Source organism: Amblyomma mixtum, chromosome 2 (genome assembly GCF_055824585.1).
Source record: "Amblyomma mixtum isolate Tamu chromosome 2, ASM5582458v1, whole genome shotgun sequence".
Taxonomy (NCBI): domain Eukaryota; kingdom Metazoa; phylum Arthropoda; class Arachnida; order Ixodida; family Ixodidae; genus Amblyomma; species Amblyomma mixtum.
In genome coordinates, this window is record NC_143013.1 from 120,139,006 (window position 1) to 120,164,104 (window position 25,099).

Below are 25,099 nucleotides of genomic sequence, written 5' to 3' on the forward strand. Positions count from 1 at the left end.
TTGGAAATGAGTTGTGCGTCTGCCTGGAAACATCTTTAAGGTTTTTCATCTAAGTGCGCAGGGTAATCTTTGATGGTAATGACAACAGATATCAAATGAGCCTACGGACAAATAGAAGATTTCGCTTAAAAGAACATGATTGGAATGATGGTTATAAAAGTAGTGACCTTTGTTTTATGGGAAATTGTTTAACCCTATCAAACCCAAAGAATGTGGAATTATACACTGACATTTTTTCATTGCTTTCAAAAGGCAATGCAGCTAGTACCACTGAAGATCTGCTGATCGGCAACCACCATATTAATAGCCAACCACATTGAGGATTACTGAGAGGTTTCATTAGTTATCGTTGCGTTCATGATTTTGGGTGAGTAATTTACAGGTATCCATGCGCCCTGACAGCTTGATATTAAAACCTTAGGTTTCGCCGAGCTGAAAACCGTGCTCAACTTTGCACACTAACGAAGCTGCATTATGCAACTGCAGGGGCCAGCACGAGTCTTTAATTGGTATTCATATTTACAACAAGGACATTTTAATGTGTTATTGCTAACAGTTTCAAAATAAAAAAACAAGAAGAATTGGCTGCGGTTGAACTACTGCTGAACCTAGTTAGAGAGCGAAAGTTAAGGCGTATCGGGTAAACTATAAGCGGCTTGGCGTGTGTAAAGTTTGGCGGCGAACAAAACATGGAAAATAAATTTAGCGACTTTCAAATGTGCCAAGCAAATTCCACAAAGGCAATCATTAGAATCAGCAAAAAACAAAACAAAAACAAGACTGACCTCCTGGCGCACAAACTAGATATTGGGCAAGTCATGTTAACAAAATTTGTGTATCAGCTCTTGGAAAATTACGTTTTTTTCTTCATAAGTTTAAGATAGCCCCCTCATATGTTAAGCTGCTTGAGTACAGTACCCTCGTAAGGCCAAAGCTTGAATATGGCTCTCTGGCATGGGGCCTTTGTTTGAAAATAGACGTGAATAGACTAGAATTGGTCGAGAAAAAAGACATTAGGTTTATATATAATACATTCCGCAGACTAGATTCGCCCTCATCTCTCACTACCGCCGATACATTTCTAATCTAGAACGCAGAATAATTCTTGCCAGACTACGATATTGGTTTCTGGTATACAATCGACAACTAAGTGTCGATTGGGAACAGTGGATTCATTCCCCTGTGGTTCGTCAAACTCACCACACCCATGTTTACAACATGGAGCGATATTTTACACGCACTGGCAGTTTAAGAGCTATTTTTTCGCGCACTTTAGTCGGAGTTGCTTTGGGACGTTAAACCGTTAAACCCCATAAACCAAGCTTCCGAATTCATTAGCCGGCTAATGAATTCGGAAGCCAACCCCCTCGCCGAACATTGCGAGCGCGCCGACCACCCAATAGCCTTCGAGGAGGTAAGCGTCTTGGCCGTGGAGTCAAACCTGTTCAAGAGGCGACATGTGGAGTCTTGGCACATCCGGCTCACAAAGGCGGCGATGAATAGAACTCCAGGAACACTCCCCTCTGCGTACGTTAGTGGACTGCGCCACGTGCTAACAAAGGGAGAGCGAAGGCAACACCCCGCTGCTGCTGGCACACTTTAGTCACCCCTGAAGAAGGGACCGAGTTGGTCCCGAAACGTTGGGCAGAATTAAAATATTGGTTGGCGTCAGTTTTTTCTCACAACTATCTCAAAAACACAACCAGACGGACCTGCGTCGAAGATGTTTTCGTTCAAAACTGAAACAGACGTTTCCTCAACAAGTTTTTGTTGGATATGATGAGCTTGAGTCCAGTTTCAATTTACAGAGTCCTCGCTTACTGTCACCTGCATTACATGAAATAACAGCTGAAACTGTTTAAGTAACGTACTTGGACAGCGCGATTTTTGCTACGTTAACATAACACCAATAGCTTTCAAACAAAATCCCCTGTAGTTTCTATTACGGCGGTTTTTTTTTTAAGAATCTGCGCCGATGTCGCTCATAGTATTCACTTAAACGCCATTTTTAAATCCAGTACTCAAAGTTCACAAAACTGCAACAATACGAAAACTGGCCACCCTCAACAAAGTGTACATAAGATGCGCTGCAGCGATCAATTTGTGGACTTCTGAAGAACCACTCCGCCAACGGGGTTCATCGTCCCATCTTCGACGTTTCATAAATGGCGCCAGCTGTCTTTTTAGAACTTATTTTGCTCAGGTTCCAAGGCCGACGCTCCTGCTTTTCTACTTGCAAAAGCGTTCGCCCCCTCCGCGCAATCGCTTGCGGCAACACAATGCATCTATTGCGGAGAAGTCGAATGCTTCTATTCTCTGTCGTCCTCTCCGGAATATTGGATTCCAGGCAACGAAGACGCTTGCTGAATCAGGAGTCATGCAGCCAAACCACCGTTCACAGCGCTACCACTGCCGGGCACGTAGATGCCGTTCGTGCATATAAATACAGGTTAGAGGCATCGCGTGCAGCCTTGGGGCTTTAGCCACGTCGTCTGCAGTGTCAGCGAAACAAGGTATACTGCCTTAGCGCGTCGTGGCTCCCCATCTTACCCATAGATCGGTAGGAAGTTTTTTGGAGGGTTTGGGGTTATGAAGGTTCATCGTCTCTTTCATGCTTCTAAAACCGCGTCTCTTCGCCATCTTAAGGTTGCCGGTTCTTTCACATTGTTAGCTCGCGTTTCATAATGCAGACTTGAGGACTTCAACCTCTCTTCAACGTTTCTTTCCTGCCCCGCCTTACGACCACTATGAGGCGCTGCTGTTTGGATTTCAAGGTTAGAAGTGTACGATTCAAAATGTATTGAAAGAAAATGGTCTAATTACGAACCGACTTATAACACTGAAAGAAATTTAAAAATACCGAGCGTGATGGAAACTACAACCACCCCGTTTCAAAAGAGATGCTCCTATCTTTCATCCATCCAATATCCATCCAGATGTCACAAAGTCACCCTCTCTGATACCCTAGAGTTTACACATACCAACAGTAATCGGAATGAATCTGCGGCAGAAGTTAGTAGCAAAACGCGATTTTAATATTGGTGGCTCAAAAGTTGGATTATTACGCAACGACAGAAGTTAAATTGAAATCTATCCAACCTGAATGTGAATAGAATTTGTTTCTACAGAAACATGACCACGTTATTCATAATAGCGCATGAGTTCATAGAGTGGTTAGAGAAATCTAAAGAGAAAGAAATACCTAGCATGGCGGCACCAGCCACCACACAGTTCCGAACGAGACGCTCCTAGCATCCATCCATTCATCCATCCTTACGGCCTCCTGAAGGAGGGCCATATAGGCATTCCAGTGAATGATCTAAAAAATTCACACCTTCTTTCCTCTTCCGATAGCTCCCGGACGATAGCGGCCGAAAAAAAGAAGGCGCCGAGCAACTTATCACTCCTGAAGGGGTTAAAAAATCATCTATATAGTAGTGAACACATGTTCTTAGCTTATTTTTGTACATCCATTAGCTGTCAGAGACTAGAGGAAAGTTCGCTCGGAGGAAAACAAAGCAGGAATCCGGTGCCATGACCGTTAACAGTATGAGTCACTCCATTATTTTCTTCTGCTTGCCATGCGACACTTTCCTTCAGATGCCTTTTAACCTAAGGCACAGTCTCCTTTTTGGTCGCTACCACGTATGCCTTGCGCCACTTGGCTAGAAAAGTAGTCATCATATACGATAAATAAACTGAAGAGAATATGCACACTGGTCATGTGGGCGAATTTGGCCACCAGCTTTAGCTTGGCATTAAAAACCTCAGAAAAATTGGCACAACTCTCCTTTTTCACTCTTATTGCCTGCATATTATTAGCGCGTAATCTGTAATCCGATGGATACCAACCCCGGGCAAGATTTCCGTTGTCGCGTTGTCCGTACGCAGCTATTGTTGTTGTTGTTCACCTTGTAGAATGGCGCATACCCATATAGGAGGATGGACCCAGAAGTTGTGTGCATAAAGAGTTTTTGTGATTAATTTTTTGGGGAAATAAATAAAGTAATAAATAAACTAATAAATTAAAGAAACCTGGAGAAGAGAAAAGTCGACAGAAAGCAAAAAGACCTAAATGAAACGGGAAATGCGTAACACATGCAGGAAATGGACTCTGTGAGATCTGCAGCACAGGAATTAAAAAGAAAAACAATAAAAATAATAATAATAGAACAAATGATAACAATTTTAAAAAAATGTTAGCAAGGTAACCGATTAGATTCCAGTTCAAAAATTTCGAATGGCGGTAAAAGCAGACCTGCGGCTGTATCCAAGAGCGTCTCTCATAGCCTTAGTCGCTTTGGGACGTTAAACCCCATAAACCTAACCAAGAATGGTGGCGCCAAACGACAATATGATCGGGCTGCTCAAACTAAGGCCAAGCTGTTGCGGTGGTTGCTCGAATAACCGTCGTCTCATCATGGTGAAGCGTCGACAAAACAACAGAAAATGGTCTATTGATTCTTGTTGACAACAGAATGCGCAGACGGGAGAAAGTGCCAAACCAGACCTGTAGAAATAAAAATTTAAAGGTTGAATCCGGCAGGGCAGCCTAGTTAGAGAGAGCTGGCCTAGCAGGAGAACTACGTCGAGCTGCACTGCCCGCTCATCGTCGTTTTCTACGTCGCACTGATTCAAATGTTGTAAACATTCTCTGCGATTTTTTTTTCTCGAATGGCAAATGAGAAACAAGGACCCTTCTCTTGGTTGCCTTCACTGCGGACGTTGCATTGTGGACTCGCGTTCACCTTTCAGCGATATAAATGGCCACTGTACAATCTCCACCGGTGGTTGTCAAAGGACTTCAGCTGTTCGTGGACCCTGTAGGGCTTACGGAACATGCTAACGTGTGGGAGGGACGCCGTCAGCCTACCCTAAAATACTCGGTGCTTTGGTAGCCACGCTCCGATAAAACCCAGAGGAGCTGAAATTCTGAGCACTGGTTTCGAACGCATTGATGGGCTTGTAGCGAGGCGCTAGCGGCAAGGTGCCACACAAATTTCGCGTGAAACGTATTTTTCTTTTTTCAAGACAACAACGCGCGCCAGCTCTTTCGACCACTCGTTTTTTAGTGAAATCGCGAAATTAATACATTGTGCGTCCCCTCGGCAGCTTTACGCAGAACGACAAGAGCAATGCCCTCACGGACTCGCTCTACTCCTTCCCTCCCCAGCTGGCTGGAATACGGAGAACCTCAATTGTTTTGAATGTTCTTCTCATTATGGCACCAAACAGAGCGCTATGATCCATGGGAATGAAGGCGGCACGTAGGCCTACAAATAAGCAAATGCTGGCTTTTAAAATAGTATCGACGAAAGTACGGAAGATTCTGGTGTTAATATACCAAGTTGCTGCTGAACCTTACACAAACCACTCTGGCACCATACAATAGATGGTTCCCCGCAGAGCCAAACCCAAACATGTAACTTTTGCAATGAGCTCAGCTAAATTCCTTTTAACATAATGCATGAACTTCCTTGAATGAAAAAAAATTAATTAAAAAAATTAGGAAGTCGAAATTGCTCTTACCTTTCGAAGCTGTAGGCCTCACTCGAGCGACAACTTTGACGGAGGAGCTGATTTTGGTCAAAGCCCTAGAGCAAGCCTTACAAAAATAACAGGCTTACACAATGTCTAAAAGTAACAGTACAAAGGGCCCGTCCATAAGGTCACTAAGAGCGTCAGAACTCATTAAAGATTTCTTCCTGTATATCTTCTTTGCGCGGAACAAGTAACCCCTCAAAATGGAGAAACGTAAAGCTAAGCAGCACGTCAGGAAATAAAAAGAGGCAATGACGTGATACAGCAAGCGACTTCATGTATTATAGATACTATTCGGTGATATGTCTTCTTTTTTTCACTCGGCACCTCCGGCTTAGGGCACACCGGTGTGACGGTCTGGAGGAGGTGCCTATACTGTGGTCAACCATCTTACTAAAACCAAATCCGCCGCTCTGAAGCAATTTCAGCCGAGATGACCACCAGAAAGCAATTCGCTGCCACTCGCACTCTTGCGGTTCAGATACTATAACATTATCAAAAGTTTCTCTCTGCGTAGAAAGAACTACTAATTCTCCCTGTGGTATCCACCTTTCTATATAGAATAAATGGGTTCTGCAACAAGAATAAGGCAGTGCTACCTTATTTCTACCTTGTGGTAAATCTTATAGCTCGTATAAGATGGTCCGATAACTTTGTTTTATGAAATTCGAAGCTGACGAATTCAAAATAGCCTTCACCTTTACAAAATGACGTAGTAGTTACATTCTGCGCTCAGCTTTACTTGTTCCTGTTTATCCAAGATGGAACAAATAGAAAAAGTAGATATGAGCTAGGTATTAAGGCGGAAGCCTTTAATGTCTCATCGTTGTAAGCAGCAGTTGTCGACAGAAAATGTCACGCTTTTCAATTGGTGGAAACGGTCGTGACGTCACAGTGCGCGAATTTCAAACGGGGCCAATTGCACTTTGGCTAGTAACCATACAACCAATTGAAGGGATCGTATAGTGATGCTCCAAGTAAGTGGGACTGAGCTTAGTTAATTGCTTAATTACCCAATTAGCCTAATTAGCTTTACTAGTCAGGCCATATAAATAAATAAAAGCGATTAAGAAATTGGTCGAGCTCAGGAATCGAACCCCGGTCTTCGGCGTGAGAGACAAGCACGCCATCCACTCCGCCATGCCATTTCGATGGTTGGGAATGAACAAAGGCGCGTCTAGTGAATACGGTGTCTTCACATACTGCCATCCTCCTCCCTTCTCTTCCGGCGAGGTTTAGGTGTCCACCGACATATTAGAGACAGATACATTTCCTTTCCTCAAAAACCAATTTACCGACGAGTGAGGCGTACAACCGAATGGGCAATAGCGTTCTATGGACTCCTTGGCAGCGTTGCAAGACGCTGTCGCGTTCCACTCTTAGGGGCGAAGCATAGCATCTTAACCACACATCACTGACCACACTTTAGGTCAAAAAAGTGCCCCCCTGAATTTTGACGGGTGTCCACCGAGATATGTGAGACAGTTACTGCGTAATTTCCTTTCCTCAAATACAATTTTCATTTTCTTCAATACGGCTCCTCTTTATCTATCTTCTTTCACTCCCACCTCCCTTTCTCTACGGTGCGGTTCAGGTGTCCACCGAGATGACAGAGAATTACTGCGCCATTTCCTTTCCTCAAAAAGCGTTGCGTTCAAAGGGCAAGGCATCGCGCCGGACGGGTGGTGGCGTTCCGTGGACTCCCTGGCAGCGCTACAACGCGCTGTCGCGTTCCACTCCTAAAGGCGATTTGGTTTGGTTTGGTTTATGGGGTTTAACGTCCCAAAGCGACTAAGGCTATGAGAGACGCCGTAGTGGAGGGCTCCGGAAATTTCGACCACCTGGGGTTCTTTAACGTGCACTGACATCGCACTGACGTGCACTGACGGCACTGACGTTTAACGTGCACTGACTCCTAAAGGCGAAGCTTAAGCGTCATTAATTAGCAATTAATTAGTATTCAGGCATTAATCAGTAATTAACAATTAATTAGTGATTTGCCATCACTTAGTAATTAGTACTCAAATATATGTGACGCCACCAGTGCCACAGAAACAGCGAAGGTGGTGCGGAAAACGCTTCCGCCTCTACCCACTTTAGACAGTCAAAGTGCCCCCTGAATTTTTTATTGCGGAGAACAGGTAAATAATGGTTCGCTGCGGGAACTACCGAAGGTAAGTGCAGGGGAGATTTCTTGTGCTGTACAGCTGGATCATGTCAAGTGGAGAGCGCAAAAAAATTTATATCACTGTGATTGGCTATACTACAGAACAAATAAGCATGACTGATGACGATCGCTGTGCCTTGCAGAGAGGAGATTACGAAGCCTCTCTAAATATTTTGCACATTTCTTTGCAACTATCGGGTTGCCCCGACGGCGCGCTGGTTTTGCATTCGCTGCTACGCGAAATACGCAGTTTGTATCCTGGCCTCGGTGGTCGCATTTCGGTGGAGGCGAAATGCTAGAGGTCCGTGTACTGTGCAGTGTCAATGCACGTTAAAGATCCCCTGTTGGTCGGAATTTCCGGAGCCCTTCACAACGGCGTCCGTCATAGCCTGAGTAGCCTTGGGATGTTACAGTGTCATAAATCATCTTTACAACTAGAGTTGTCAATAGCGTGATTTGCATATGCCACAAAGCCAGAAAAGCAGCTCTTCGAGTTATCTTCACATGTCTTCAATACAAAGAATTGCTCTCAGTCTGCATATTGCAGCATGCCTTTGTCAATGCAACTGTGGTCTTGGTATAGTTCACTTCAAGAGGTGTCATTCAATCAGAATGGCGGCTATGAACCATTTGCGAATGACTTCAACGAGCCGATGTCCTTCAAGTGCAAATTGCCTTGGAAGCACGCATCCGGCCATGTGTTAAGTGTTCACAATATGCCAAAATTAAAGCACCACAGGAGGTCTCATGCATATGCGCAGGACGGGTTAGATTTTCTCAATTGTCCATGGCACTAACTAGCAAAAATTTTCCGGAAGCTGGTAAATATTTGTTCGGCTAATTTTGTTTTTCCCTCTTGACCACTTTTTACGCAGGAAGCAGACATGGCCATCGTGGACCTCACTATCACTTACGCTCGTGAGCAGGCGGTGGACTTCACGATGCCCTTCATGAACACTGGCATCAGCATACTCTTCCGCAAGCCACTCCTGGATGACCCGCCACTTTTTTCCTTCCTGCTGCCCTTCTCAGTGGACGTGTGGTTGTACATGCTGACAGCGTACTTAGCGCTGAGTCTTTGGTATGGCTTCCTGGGGAAGTTCAGCCCGTTGGAGAACCGCTTCGCTTTGCTCCGTGTCGGTGACGCCGTGTTTGATCCAGAGGAGATTGAGAAGGAGCTGGACATAACCCATCGCTTTTGGTTCGCCATCGGCTCGCTCATGCAGCAGGGCTCGGACCTGAATCCCAGGTGAGAAAGGAGTAGAACATGCCTTCATTGTGTAGGCATTAATCAGCAGTGGGTGTTAATAAGATACGGGATGTTTTAAAATATAAATGATGTACGCTCCGAATGGCAATAATTTGTGCATGTCTCCCGTCCTGTAAACAGATTTTCATGCAACGTGAATCATCTCGCGTTGTAAAATATACTGTCTTTGTAACACATTTGATTCACACATCTCCAAGAAGCAGGTTGGGAAGCAGGTGTCAACTGCTTCATAACGCTGTGCGCCGATGTTGGGATGGGATTTAGGACATACTTTGCTACACTGACCTCCTGTGTCATGGTGAGTTGTTGGGGAGGTTTGCGATACACAAACCAAAAGCTTTCTTGAATATTTTGTTCCAAGTGCAAGACCTAGAGAGGAGACAAGTGCTTTGGACAGGGGCGAATAATAATTGCTGTGGCGTATAAGCTGGGTATGATGGTTTAGAAGTTCTTTCAAATATTTTACGGAATGAGTTTACGTGGGATGAAGTACCAACCACCCTGCAATCAGCTTGGTCATTGGATATTGTGCCTTGAATGGATGAACCTCAGCAAAGTTCAACAAACATATTTCAGTAATACATGGTTTTTTATACCCGCCGCGTTCTTTAATTTGCTTGTTGTTCTGCTACTGAGCACGAGGCCAGCACTAAGAACCGCGTTCCAGCTACCGTAATTCATTGATGATGAAAGCATATGTAAAAATAGTGTCGGAGGGTGGGATGTGCCTTGTTTTCTCAGGAACGGAACAAACGAATGCTGCAGAAGGGGACAGGAACATGGCATGCTACGCTTCCTGTTTAGCTCATCGCTTATTGCTTTTCAATTACTGACAGTGCGGCACTAGAGGCATTCTTGCATATGGGTGTTGAAGAATTCGATCCTCTCGCGTAATACCCTACTTCGGCGCTGTCGAGGTAACCTGCGCAAAAGGTCTCAAGAAGAAAGAAGTTACCGGTTAATAAATAGAGTACTGGGTTGAGTAATAAGTGTGGTGCTGTGGAATTTAAGGCGCGCGGTCATCGTAATACCGTGAGGAAAGTGTTGGGGTACCCGTATTTAGGAGGACGTGTCCTGAAGACAGGCCAGTGACCTAAAGGAGTACGGCATGTGGGGAGAGTATATTCTTTTATGGAGATTGTAATGGGTAGGACACAATGACTGTCGAAAGTTTCGTCTAGGTTAGGCCACCTGTAATGTGAGAATGGTTAGGCCGGAGGTAGTGTCCGACGTGCAATATACAGCGGTTCTGGTTGGAGCGAATGGGTAGTTAAGCAGGGCTAGGGAGTGAGATTGAAGTGTTCCATAGAAGCCGATGCTTCAGGCGCAGATACAAGTGAAGACCCAGGCTGCATGGGCCGTGTTAGTTCTATCTAAAATTATGATCTCGTATAGTTTAGTTTAGTTTTAGAGCGCAGCTCTTTGGCGTCCGTTCCTGGGTTTCGCGTCGTCGTCGGCGTCGGCGTCGGCGTCGGCGTCGGCCTCGTAACCAGCTCCGCCCCCAATGTCATGCTTTTCAATTGGTCGAAATGCTCGTGACGTCACAGTGCGCGAATTTCAAATGGGGCCAATTGTACTTTGGCTAGTAACCATGCAACCAATCAGAGGGATCGTATAGTGATGCTGCAACTAAGTTGGACTGAGTTTAGTTAATTGCTTAATTAATCAATTAGCCTAATTAATATAGAGGAGAATGAAGAGGTCAGAAGAAGAGAAAAGAAAGACGCGAGCCGCAGCGACAACAGCGTCCGCGGAAGGAGACGCTGCTGAAAAAAAAAAACAGATAAGTACGAAGCCGCGTTCCCACCACCACCACGCACTTCCCCACTCAGTAAGACGTTGCTCGTTTCATATACGTTGTGTCGAACATCCTAGACAGTTCCAACAATTGACAGGTTAATGACAGAACACGATGGATAGAAATGCAATAATGTAAATATGAAATAGCCTAATTAACCTTTCTAGTTAGACCGCATAAATCTATAAAACCGAGAACGAAATTGGTCGAGTTGGGGAATCGAACCAGGGTCTCCGGAGTGCGATACGAGCACGCTAGCCACTCCGTAATGCCAGCTGAATGGTTTGGAATGAACAAAGGCGCGTCTAGCTAATACGGCGTCTTCGTTCACTCCCATCTTCCCCCTTCCCCTTACGGCGAGGTGCAGGTGTCCACCCAGATATGCGAGAGAGATACATTTCCTTTCCTCAAAAAATAAATTTACCGTCCAGCAAGGCGTACAGCCGAATTGGCGATGGCGTTCTGTGGACTCCCTGGCAGCGTTGGAAGACGCTGTCGCGTTCCACTCTTACAGGCGAAGCTTAACATGTTAACCACACATCAGTAACACACGCAGACAGCCAATGGACGCATCATTCGCTGGCAGCACTTGATTCATCATTCACAACCACATTCTTAACGTACGCTCCCTTGCCGCACATGCCAAGGACGTACACCACGATCACATTCTGCGCCATTCCTCTGTACCTTGCTTTGCTGAAACCTGGATGGATCCCGAAGAGCCTCTCGAAATCATAGATTTCCTATACTGCTGTGGTGCTCGCAGAGACCAGAACAGAGCGGCGGGAGTCGCTATCTACTTGCGCACAGGTCTCTCTGCAATACCAGTCGAAATGTTTGGCACGTCACATGAACTTGGCGAACTGTGCGCCGCAAAGTTGCCCAACGGCTTGCTGGTAGTAGCTGCCTACTTCGCCCCTACCGCACTCACGAAAGACGTCGTGCACTTCCTGCAACTCGCATTAACCGTCCATCGATCCACACCGATGTTAGTAGTGGGGGACTTTAATGTTGACATAAAGACAAACAGCAATTTCCTAACACTTCTGCGGGAGAACATCCCGTTCCTCTCGCTCGTAACGCGTCCCACGGCTGTGACAACCTCGCGAGGCACTTGTATAGATCTCGTCTTTGAGAATCAAGCATTGGTGTACCAAGTCGAACATATATCAGTCTATTTCTCCGACCACAAAGCTTCATTCATGACTGTCAAGAACTGTTAGTGGAATCTTTGTTAAAGGAATACGTGTGAAAAATAAAAAAAATAACTCTGTGATAGCGCATACATGTGTTGCTCGATTTCTTTGCCTCAATCTATCGAAAAGGTGACACAGCTTTTTGCTGCGCTCAAATTTCGCATTAGGAAGTAACGTAATCGTCGGCAATTTTTTCCACACTTAGTGAACAGAGTAGAGAAGCTGTCGATGATGTTTTTTGATTTTCTGAAAATATTAAGGAGGCAGAGAGCAAGGATGTGGTGATATTTTGGATGCACCATCTCTAGTTATGTGTAGCTAATAGTTTGGTCGCAAAGGAAAAGTCCATCGCCATGAAGTGCTGACGAATCAAGGTTGCGACGATGCCTGAGTTTTTGGGGTAGGCTGAAGACCAGAAAGTAATTAAGTCACGAAGGGAGGAGGTATCGCGGGTTTCTGGTAAGAGAAGGATGTCGAGAATGTCGGGAGTGGCGAGGATAGTGGTGTAGGGAGGCCCGTTCTTTGCGATAAGAGCGAAAATACTATTGCCAAACTGAGCTGCGTTACCGCGTCTTATTGTGTACCACCTTAATCCATTTTACCTATCAGTGCTTGACAGGCGTGATTATGTGAGGCTGCGAGTGGTGAACGGCGTCTCGCTCGGGTTGCTTTTTATGCAATAGCATAGACGCTGCACCGGAGGAAACAGCCGGCATCAACTGGCGCCATCCAGAAAATTGAAATTGGCGTGTGTGCAACTTCCGCGACGCCACCAGAGAGAAATGTCATTGCCTGGCGGTAGGTGACGTCGTCAAGCCAGCAGTGACATCGCCAGACCGAAGAATGCCCATTAGTTGGAGGGAGTAACGTGACCATACTAGAAGTGACATGCCACATAGGTAGCGTCGTCTCTAGACCAGGTTCGGCTATTACCAACCGTGGCAGGTGGAAGGCGTGGTACGGGAAGAGCTCAGGATGAGCAACCTTCATAGATTTCAAGATACCCAACAGGCGCTTCCGACAAAGGCATTGACAGCTTCGGGTGCGGACGCATTGCCAGGACGTACTGGAATCAGATGGCCATGTTTTTTTTTTTTGAAGTACGCCATGGGTAGGCCTACCTGGAACACAACAGTGTTGCTCTAGTCGAAACAAGACTCAATCTGGGCACACATTTATATTCTCACTTGTTCAAGTATGGTAGTACGCTGCTCGAGTTGCAGAAATGTACAATGCTTGTCTAGTTGCTCACACATTTTTGAAAAGTTTAGTGCTCTAGATCATTTTGTTTTATTGCTTGCAATACTTGGGCTGCTTGTTTGAACAATTCCATGTTATACCCACAAATTCTGCACAAGTGCATTTTTCCATAGGAAGTTGTTTATGAACGCAATTTTTTCATATATCTTAAGATTGTACTGTAAGAATCAACATTCCACCAAATATTCACTGAGCAGGCTTGCATTCATTCGCAACAAGCTTTTTTGCTATCGTCAAAAGCTCTCAAAATTGGTTTTCCGTCGCAGTATTAACTGCTCCATGCGAACGATATACAAACTTTAAAAGAAAGACTTTGCTACGCATCAGAAGAAGCGATCATTGCCTTCAAGATATTCATAACAACACCTTACAATATTCCACAGGTGCGTCACAATTAAAACTGATCTGCGAGAATGCAGAATTTGCAAGCCTCACGGGCTTGCTGTCTTTCGTATAGTGCGTAAACTATGTCACAAAAAGAACCTCTGACGTAGTGTGAATGGGAGAGAATCGCATGCATGCGCGAAAAATTTAGTAAATGTTGCGTTGCAAGCTACGGATTGTCATCGTTGTGTGCCTGCTGGCCGTGCTGCATATCTGCGCTATACGTTTTAATAATGCTTGCGTTCATCGTGCATGTCGTAGGGCGTGAAAGAGTGGGAGGTGATGGTGTATAGCCGGAGTGGATGCTGAGGTTTCCGCAGGACGCAAGGTGTGAAGTGGAATGTGGGGTGGTTTGGACAACCGCAGACCAGCTCCCCTGTTCAGTTGCCGTGAAGGCCCTAGAAGGGGGTGGCAATGGAGTATACGAGTCTGGAGGCTTGATCCTCAAGACGGTGGTCTGCGTGATTCTGACGAATGGGATGAACAGCAGTTGGACTTGGGAGTAAGCAGGTTGGTTGTCCGATGTTGTGGTCGTCTGCAGTTGGCGTCTGCCAAGATTTCGTGCGGCTGTTCGGACGCTTTGTCAGTGGCCGGAGTGACCCTTGCGATCAATTGACTTTGGGACGTTTCGGTCCTAGAGATTGTTTCTGCAGAGTGGGCAGCGGCGGGTGAATGGAGTGGGCGAGAGGTCACTTTGATGCCCGCTGCGGCGGCAGTAGGTACATTGCTGGGCTTTCGGCTAGTAACGCCGACATCGGAAGTGGTGCAGTATGGTCTATGGTACCGTCTTCTTCTTGAATGCCATGAGTGCCATTTCAGAGCTACCCATCATGCAGGAGTGAATCATGTGTACAGGAGCCCTGGAAGTTCGCCATAATTATTAGGCGGCAGTGTAAGCATCAACAGTAAAAATTACTCCACATCAGCAGTCCGCTGATTCTGCAACATATGTTTTTACCGGGTGGAGGGTGTTGCCTGTTGTCGCATACTTGAGGAATAGATATTACTTGCTACCGAGGGTGACAAGGCTAAAAAGGCCGCAGCTCACTTGGCTGCTTGAATTTACGCTCATGTCTTGCTGTATTTCTTGTCCGTGATCGATTTGGAAACGTGGAGTGTAGCCGTAAGATGAACGGGATTGAAGAAATAAAGGATGAGGCCGTTGGTGAGTGGGGATGATCTTGTAGCCGGTATGGCCCGGAATTAACCGTCAGTGTCCTGTGGCGGATTGCAGGGATTGGAGCGCCAAAGTAGTACATGTATCCTGCCGGCGTCGTCGGTAGTTATTCGTAAACAATGGGAGATGTGAGCAGCACGGAAGGAATGCGTCGCTAGGGACCACGGCAAATGAATGTGGAGCAGGCAGTTTCAGTTTCGCGAGGCTCTCATTTTACGCCGATAAATAAGGTAGTCAGTAGTCGCAATCGTAAACGCGCCGCTAGCGCAGATACTCTTATCTGGAGCTGCCAAGATCCAGCGGTAAAAACTACAAACGGAGATGGCCAGCGATGAAGCCGACAAGAAGCAGCTTTGAAAGCGACTGCTGATTGTTTCGACCACCTTAAAAAAAAAACAAGTTATAAAAAGTTTGAAATTTGATCGCGCGAATTACATACAAGATGTGCATTTTAATTAAGCATTACAGAGTATCGTAAGCGTGCTGTGAGTTACGATCTGTTATTGAAAAAAGAGCTTTGCATCCGCATCGACTGCAATGGGGCGGCTCTGTGGACCCTAGCACGCAGTCACACATCGGTCTGCTGAAGAATGGATACTGCTTCGCACATGCAATGTACTGTGGCAAGCGGCACCCACCACTGATTGCACAAACTTTTCGTTCCCTTCTGCTGTTTTATTTCTAAAAGAGATAGTTTTCCGAGCGTTAGAGACTTCAGGCCATCGCGAACGCGCCGGGCACTGCAAACCACACCGCTGAACTATATCTATTTGAGGCACCGCTTCGCAAGGCGCGATTGGATTAGAATCAATACTATCTTTGTGTTTAAAAATAAATGCAAATATTGCTTCATTGCTTGCCGTTGAGATTATGAAGCCGGGCCTCTTTTATTCTTAACAGCACAAATATCAGTATCCTCCCGCGTCGATTTATCTGCGTTAATTTCCGGCGTGGACGTCCACCAGAAAACCACGCAACTTGCTTTTGCCGGTTAAATGCTCCTAACAGTCGAAATAAATATAGAATTCGTTACTATAGAAGCAAACAAAAAATTTTGATTCTTTATTATAACATTAATACAGCTGGTTACTAAAAGACCAGCGTGAGACGTTAACTTACTTCAAGCGCTCAGCACATAACACACGGCATAAGAGCTGCTATAGCATGGCAGGTCAGACTAGAACAACAACTTTAAAGCTGCAGCTTTACCAGCGGTCTTTCACGCTGAATTATCGAATATTTACGTTAATACCCTGCAAACATGTTGCAAAATAGTTTGAAAAGCGCTTCAGTGGAAGACCGAGACAGCGAATTCAAGATTTTTTTGTCATGAGGCTCTTTTATACAAGATGATGATCCATGAAAACAGAGGTGGAAACGTTTTTCCTGTACGTAATACGTAGAGAACGCATTTAATTGATGTCTAAACACCAAACGAAAGTCATCCACGAAGGAGCTTTCCACATCACTGACATTATCATTTCTTTAACAGAACAGATCGACTTTTTGGAGAGTTCTTGAGTACGAGCCAGAAAGCATCTATAAAGGGAATAAGTCGGCTAAAGGCCTTTGCTGTAGATGTTAAAAGTGTTTCTAATGACCGACTTTGCAAAATAGTTTGTGTAATACAGAGCGTTGTAAAAATATTGCTGCCAGGGTGTCATGTGTCCATATTTTTTTTATTTTTACTTTTCTGTTCGCATGATCATCTAGTCGCACCGCTATTTCGAGCTGATTGAAAATTTGTCGAGTATTTCATAACGAGATGATAGGTACTGTGGAGTACGTTAAGATATGCCCTGCAGAGTGCATCGGCTCCTCTCATGTTTATTTTTACAGGCACAGAATATTGCGGAGCAATTCATAGAAGGCAATTCCAAGGCAGGAATAAATCCCATGATTTCATTTTTAAGATAAAACGGTGAGAAGAACAACTAATCTAGAGGCTACTGAAATTCCGGCAACAAAGTAAGGTAACATGATCAAGAGAGGAGGTACATTTTTGATGACTCAGCTAAGATCAGCTTTCAAACATGCAAAGGAAAATAGCGATCACGCTGCTAAAACTGTTAGCAGTATGGTGGACCTGTTGGAAAAGGTCACAATATACTAGGTGAGATATCATACTGAATAGTTGCCCGTTGTAGTATTCTAAAATATAAGTTAGCCGTAGGTCAGCTTCGAGTACACTTCTATAGTGGGATAATGCTTTACCGCACTTCCTGCAGTGCAACCTCTTCAACTAACATAATGGGCTTCAAGAAACAACATCCGATTGCATTTAGCACCGTACGCCAAAGAAGCGAAAATAGCGGACTTTCGAACTAAGAAAAAAAAAACATGTTAACTCCGCAAGAAAGATGCGCTGCTTCTTAAATCCTAGCAAAGGTAAGTTATGTTCTGGGCATCTAAGTTATTAGCGGTTGTAAGTTATGTGAGTTATGAACGCATTTTCAGAGCAAGATGTCAACTTGCGCCACCGAAATTTGGGTGGTTCTACACTCAGTACAGGGCAGTAGGAGCGCGAAATCTGTGAGGGTGGGCGGGCATAGAAAAATTAAAACCAGCCACATGACTGCCATTTTGAAATTTGGAACGCAAGGCTGTTTATATTTAACGTCTTAACACTGATTAAAGAGACACTGATGACAAAAAAAATGCCAGTATTGATAGGGTACTGCCTTCTATTCACAAAGATACCACAAAGCGATGAACGTGAACGGAGCTTTCATAAGAAAGAAGAGACCAAATGCTGAATATAGATGTGCGAGGACACCAATTTTTGGGCGCGGATCCCACAGCAACGCTAAACCGCCATTCACTTCAAAACGGTAGGAAATTGCTCTTCTCTGTAAGGACGTCACGAGTTCTAAACGACTGCCGGGAAGATTTTTAATCCAATTTTGTCGCCTACGAATGCGCCTTTTCCAGCCGAACAAACATCCACATAGCCAGAAAGAGCGAGGTAAAGAGTGCAGCTATAATTGTATGCAGTCGTCCTACACACAAGAGCATCGTGAAATTTCGAACTATGCTGAAGGAACTGGTAAGGCTGGAGATAACTTAAAGGTTGCATGCATAATTATTTACTTGCAAACTAACTTTATCCGAAAAGGTCACTCACTTCAGCGTTAAAGGAGCACGCGAAAGAGTTAAGCCATAGGGGTTGCCACTCTGTATTTGGGAAGAGACATGAAAGACATTTAGTAAACTTCCCAGGCCCTTGTAAGTAGTTTGGGCAGACGGAATGAAGAGGAGTTCTTCAAATACAGGAAAGGGCACATACGCACCGCCTGTAGGGCTCAGATAAGGTAAGGTGCAGCTAAGCGAGGATTCTTTGTAGCATCTGCGACCACTGCCTGCTCAACTATTCAGATCAACAGCGCTGATAGCTACGTAGCAGATGGGATTGCAATACACAAGCGAGTTTGCTCTGTCCGCGCATCAAGCACTGGCAGCGCTACTCTTCCCAGCTAGTGTCTGTACATCCAATACTCCTGGAGAGACGCATGGCTCCACTTACTGCACTAAGCCAAGAGTGGCGGTTTTGGTGGCCTACGTAAACAATGCGTTGGACAAACTAAATAGCGTCACAATAGTTTAGGCAGATGGACTGACTGCCTACCTACCGAAACTATTGTGACGCTTTGCGTTTATCCGCCACGTTGTCTACGTGGACCACCAGAACCGTCGCGATGGGCTTAGTGCAGTAAGTAAAGCCGCCCGTCTCTCCCAAGAGTAATAGGTGTACGAACGGTTGTTGGCAAGGGTAACGTTGTCAATGTGTGCTGCGCGAACAGAGCAAACACGTCTGTGTATACCAATACCAGCCGCTACCCATCTGTCCACGCTGTTTATCTGAGTGGTTGAGCATATATTGATCGACCGCAGAAGCTACAAAGAATCCTCGCTTAACTAAGCCTTACCTAATCTGAACCTTACAAGCGGTGCCTAATCCCCGTTTCTGCATCTTAAACACTCCCCTCCGGGCATATTCAAATTTCGAACTCTGTGATTGACAAAAGAATTGGTTTAGAAACATGCATTAAAAGTACCTCGCAAACTTGCCACGTAGTGAGTTAGAGCTTAGTGTCTGAAACTAGACTATAAAACTGTGTTCAACCTCACGAAAAGAGTTGACGCAGCTATTTGTTTTCAAGCCTGTGCTCTGATGTATCGAGGGTGATTGGTAACAATGGTTTGAAGTCACGTATAATTAACAGTTAAGCAAGTTCGTATTTCATAGCAAAAATAACAGCGAAAATGCACAAAAACGATGCAGAGAAAGGAAATGCCGAGCCCTGATTCACAACAGAGAGTTATTTTTCAAAAAATGCAGAAAATCTACATAGCGCCAAAAACAGTGCCCAAAAACAAGAGCAAAACAGAAGAAATTAGTTGAGCACGCCCAGATAAGCCGACGTTTTAGTGCGGTGAAATCTATGGGTCACAACTATCCTCAGTGAAAAACATAAATTGCATAATTGCACGCGTCTAAGCTATTGCTTCTTTTTGGCTGCTTTGTGTGCATTTATCCCGATGTTGTGATCGTATTCTGCGTTCTTTTTAATAATCCCTCACTTGTGATAAAGCGCTAATGGTGCCGGTTCTTTGCTTCATCCTTTTTTTCTGTATAATTGTTCCACTTATGACGGATGCAGTGTTAACGAACTTTCGCTTATTACAAACGAGGGCAGTGCCACCGTCGAAATATGCATTAGGGCATTGGGACTGTGTCTCAGATACAGCGAACAACTGTGGCTGCGTAATTAGGTTAGAACGAACGAGGAGGCGCCGTAAACTCGGGCCCACAACAAAAACTCGCGCTTCTGGTAAGAACCGAGATAGAAGAGCGTCTTTTTCGTCCGCGCGAGACACCCTCCCCTAAAAAGAACGAGGGGTCCAAAAAAAGCAATAAAGAAATCCGAGGCATTAAAGAAGTTAGACAACTAACTTTTAGCTTCGTGTTTTCTTCTTTGTAATGACGCGTAAGACATTTTTGTACAAGGATTACCACGTGGTATTCTGCTACGACTGCAAAATAATTTATAATCGAATTTATATCACCCGCTGCTTCGGTTTCAGTTTCAACAGCCGAACGACGAAGGTGATGTCAACCTGTGCTTATAAGCCACGTCAGGCATGGAAAAACTGTTACGTGATCGCTGCTTCGTCGTTTCATTTCACTATAATGCTAAAGCCAGCCTGCCACAAGAGACAGAATCACAGTGAACGTAGAAGCAGCGATTATATTGCAGTTTTCTCATGCTTCACTCTACCAATAAGCAAATGTTGACGACCCAGAAATTCGATTATAAATTATTAATTGCTTCCAAGCGAACACCGCGCGATGATTCCTGCATAGCATTCTCTTGCGCATCATTGTAGAGAAGGAGACATGGAACCAAAATTAGGTGCCTATACTACTTTAACCACAAAGCTGCGCAGCATCACAAAACACTGCGGTCGAAAATGCATCTTTTCAATGGCGACATCTGAACTGGTTAAGGACAGGGTAAGCTTTCGCGTTAACAATCTGCTGTGCACGAGGAGGAACGCAGTGACCACCGGTGACACATTGTGATCGCAAGCCTCGCGCACTCCGATGTTTCAGAAGCGATGTTTTCGTACGCTACAGACCGAACACAAAGGCCTGGATAACCTCAATTTTTGGTTTTCGTGTGACGAGCGTGCAACCAGGCGCAAGTTCCAGTGGCGCAATGGGTACTGCGCACGATTTGCGCTCCAAGTGGCTTGTTGAGTTCGACAATTGCTAGCTCCGACTCCTGCGTGATAACTTTTCAACGCCGACAGTTTTGCAATTGTTAGCTGTGGTGGCAACGTTCATCAGCCAAAAAATTACAAGTGCAAGACACAGCCACGGGGTATGGGCGTTATCCAAGTGCTCGAGATGGTATCCTATCATTTGCGCATCATCCAACTGATGCTGTTAGCAATTCCCACAGCAGATGGCGGTTTTCCGATTCGGCGGGCCGGATATCTGTCTTCGTTATGTAAAAATAATTAGGGCTGTGTAGGTGGAACTGACTGCGAAGTGCCCCAGGAACTGCTCCTGTAAAGCATGCTTTATGGGGCAATGAACGACTGAGAAAAATAGTGAACCTCCGCGTGATTAGACGCATGCGGATTTGTAGCAATTGAGTGTTGGTTCACAGACGGCTGGACATGATTTGGCCGGAGATGACTTCACTGGTGCGGGTTATGGCGCAGGTATTGCAAAGTCATACACTGACGAAGCCTTTTTACGTGAATTGTACGTGTCGTGAAATTTTCGGCCCGAGTGCAGAGAATCCCATGGCGATGAAGAGGAGGTCAATCTACCCCTAGTTGCCGTGAACGCTTCAACGACGATTAGTTATATCCTGCTCTTAATGCAGCTCAAGTGTCGGCACTTAAGGCCTCAGCGCTGAGCATTAAAGGGGTACTGAAGCAAAATCTTAAAATTGAACAAAAACGCTGAAAATGGATTCTCGGAATGTGATTATACTGAAATTTAGTCGACACTGCGCATTTTTTTTTTTTTTAGCGGATGGTTTTATTTTCGATGTTTTATGAGCGCGCGCCAAGCCCTCCCGGCCGGCGCGAGGTGAAGAGCGTGATTCAGTAAGGCATGTTGACGGGCTAGTTGGTTTTGCATCTTGAAACATGGAAAAAACCACATAGGCGCAAATAATTTCACAAGGACACAAGAAAAAAGAGACGAGGAGACAACGGACAGGCGCCTGTCCGTTGTCTCCTCGTCTCTTTTTTTTTGTGTCCTTGTGAAATTATTTGCGCCTAGGTGGTTTTTTCCAAGTTTCAAGAAGAGCATGACGTCATGACACCCTCGTCCGACAGGCAACCAGTCGCGTCACTCGAAGCGCTATGTCGCACTGCCCTTCGGCTAGACCAATCGTTAAAGGCGCGTTCACACGTGGACAATCGGCGGCGAGAGCGAGCGGAATCCGCCACCACGGCAGCGATTCCGCCGAAATATCCAGCGGAAAGCCCGATCCGTCAAGTACCCATTTCAGCCGCCGGAAAAAATTCCGCCAATTCTCACAAGCTAAGAGGACGGCGAGTACGAAGTTGCATTCCAGCGGCGACAAATATTTCGGCGCCCTTCGATTCATGACGCCTCGCTTCGGACTAGATTCGTCGTTGTTACTGCCTTCTTCAGAGCTCAGCGCGTTCAATATCCATAAATGGCCATCTGGTTTGACGTCACCTAACCCTTGCGCTCGCCATCGGCGAGAGCGTTCTCTGCGCTATCTGGTATGACGTCATCTCGGATCCATGGGGGGGGGGGGGGTTACGTATATAGAGGCACTTGGTTCGTCAGTAGACGAACCGTTATAGAGGACGATGGGCCGTCTATGGCAATCTATTGTCTATGCTCTATGGCAAGCGTAGACGTCGTGCCGAGGAGACAGCAGAAGAGCGCATCGAACGCCTGTAAATACTCCGTGAAGGGGATGCAGTTAGGGCTGTTACCAAGCAAAGGTAGCCACTAAAATCTTAGCCATAGCGAAACTAGGCGTAGTCAGTGGTACGAAGCTATCTCTTCCAACCAGGTTTAACCAGAGCTAAACCACAGCCATTTTTTTTATATACAATGAAGACTCTGTCCCCTTTAGGCTTAAGAGGGGCGTCGGTTTGTTGACAACAATGGTTCCCCTCCTAACCACCAGATGGCGCCACTAGTCTAAACCTCGTCGTGTCATATTTTAAAGGTGATAGTGTTAGAAATGGCGTAAGGTCCGGAAAAAATGGCTGCATTTAGCGTACGTAAGCGTGCGTACGGTTATGGTATGTACACAGCTGGTATGTAGAGCGCAGTCGAGCGCAAAGATGCCTACAGCCAAACAATTTAAATTAAATTAGGGATGAATCCGGCCTAGTAGATTGACCTGTGCCTTCTACATGCCTATGCGCGGCAGTCCACATCAAAAAAAAAAAATAGGCATGTTTCCACACTGTAAACGTCGTATACGACGCTCCCCGCAATTCATTCGCCCCACCACAGCATCTTTTATTAAGAGCAACGAAGAAATCATGACGTTCTGGTTGGGAGCATACGCATCCTTGCCCAGCCAAGGATGCTTGCAGAGGTTTCCAAACGTTTTTAATGCCTTTACTGATGACAATTTTTAAAATGTCTTTCCTATCACTTACTAAGCGCTAAGACAATTGAGGCCAAGAGGTTATATAGAAAATGAACAAAAATGTTCTGGCACACCTGTAAAATTCTTCCGCTCGTCGCCACTGAGAAGCGGCTTAAAAGTAAGAAGCAAAGATCCACAAATCGCGTCGCACAAACCTTTTTAACTTTGCACTTGTCTCTTCCTCAAAAACAAAGCTAAATGTGGGCAGTCCTTTCGGTTGCACAATAGAAAGTTCTGGCTTCGCGTACTTTCCTGCTTCGCAGTTTGAAGCTAAATAAAGTTCAGGTAATTTTTTCTCATACCATGATGCGTATAGTCTTCATCTCCACTTGAGCTGCTATTTTAATGTCGTTTCTATATGTGGTGTTTCTCAACCCAACAACTATATTGTCAGCATTTCTTTCTGTTGGTGCTGCAGAAGCCCTAGTCGTTTAAGCTTTCATTCCTTCCGCTATTAGCTTGCGATCGCAATGGATGGGGCCGCAACAGCGGCTTAGAGATCGAGAGATCGCTCTTTAAATGGGTTTAAGCGTAACGGCAGCGACATGTCAAGCGTTATGAGAGCACTGTGAAATCCTACGACCTCGACAAAAAAATTCGGAGGAGGGGGGGGGGGGGGGCACTTTGTTGACCTAAAGTGCGGTGAGGCGAAAACCTTAAGCGCAATGGTGCCGCTTGTGTCACTGATGCGTTCTTAAGATGTTAGGCTTCGCCTCGAAGAGTGAAACGCGACAGCGTCGTACTGACTAGACGCGCTTTTGTTCATTCCAAACCATCGAGCTGGCATGGCGGAGTGGTTAGCATGCTCGTCTCGCACTCCAGAGACCGGGGTTCGATTCCCGAACTCGACGAATTTGCTGCGCGGTTTTATTTATTTATCTGGCCTGACTAGAAGGCTTAATTAGGCTAATTGGGTAATTAAGCAATTAACTACTCTCAGTCCCACTTACTTGGAGCATCACTATACGATCCCTTTAATTGGTTGCATGGTTACTAGCCAAAGCACAATTGGGCCCGTTTGAAATTCGCGCACGGTGACGTCATGGTTGTTTCGACCAATTGAAAAGCGTGACATTTCTGTCGACAACTCCTGCTTACAACGATGAGGCATTAAAGGCTTTCGCCTTAAAACAACGCGCGCTTCTATTTTCTTTCAATTAAATAACGCACACAGGCGGTGGTGAGCTTTAGCGGGCCTTTCAGGGACAACCTGCGGTAGTTTTTAAAAATAGCCTTTTTGAGGTATCAAGGCGGCTACTGTCCCACAACATCTATGTTGGTGGAGATCAGAAAATCACTGAATAATTTCAACGAGTTGCCTGCTTGACAAATTTTCGATAAGTAACGTTTTAATCATTTAAGTCAGACACATAGATTCAAACTGAGATACGTAGCAGGCCTTTAGTAATAGCGAGATCCTTTATAGAATTTCGAAAATGCATAACCCTGAGAGCAGTGGCTCGAGAAAATTTGGCTTTTTTGACTAGTTACCTGTATTGGAGGGACTATTTTCCTGCATGCTTTTTGAAACCTTGTGTATTTTGGTGTGATGTAGACAAAATTTGTTGGCGCACAGCAACGTGCGTACTTGCGTTTTCGAAATCCTCAAAACTAATATGGCCATTACCAACGGCAGGCTGCAAATCTACGACGGAAAAGAAATAACACCGCTTCACTCTGTCTTGTTCTCAATCTCGTCTTCAGAAAGCGCAGCTATTTCTTTCCCGCCAAAATCTGCCCACCAGTCCATGTTATCCCTTTTCTACAAATCTTTTTTAAGGCGCTAGCCTTTAACGCCTCATCGCTGTCGACAGAAGGTTGTCAGCAGAGGTGTCACGCATTTTCGAGTCAGACCAGAAAAAAAAATCTTTGTGCACGATGCGATTCGAACCACCATCGTTCCATTCCGCATCCGAGCATGCTAGTGGCTACGCTACTTCCTGCAACGCATATGTGGTTCTTTCTGTGTAGGACGCTGGAGAGTGTTTGCAGAACACTGTTTGCAGAGTGTTTGCAGAAAGGCGTCGAATCAGACGGATGCCTCCCATACGCCCTCCAGTGTCTACAGCATTTAAGATTCACAAACAATTGTGCACTTAATTGACATCTTAACCACACATCAGTGACACAAGCAGCAACAC

The 25,099-nt window shown here is 45.3% G+C and overlaps 1 protein-coding gene across 1 annotated transcript in view; it reads left to right on the forward strand.

Annotated features, from left to right (window-relative positions):
- The window catches only part of LOC149360729 (glutamate receptor ionotropic, kainate 2-like), a 359,306-nt gene that overhangs the window by 259,513 nt on the left and 74,694 nt on the right, over positions 1-25,099 (forward strand). The window contains exon 11 of the mRNA XM_089572500.1: positions 8,584-8,957. Coding sequence (XP_089428626.1) covers positions 8,584-8,957 — 374 coding nt within the window. The remainder of the gene's footprint in view (positions 1-8,583; positions 8,958-25,099) is intronic.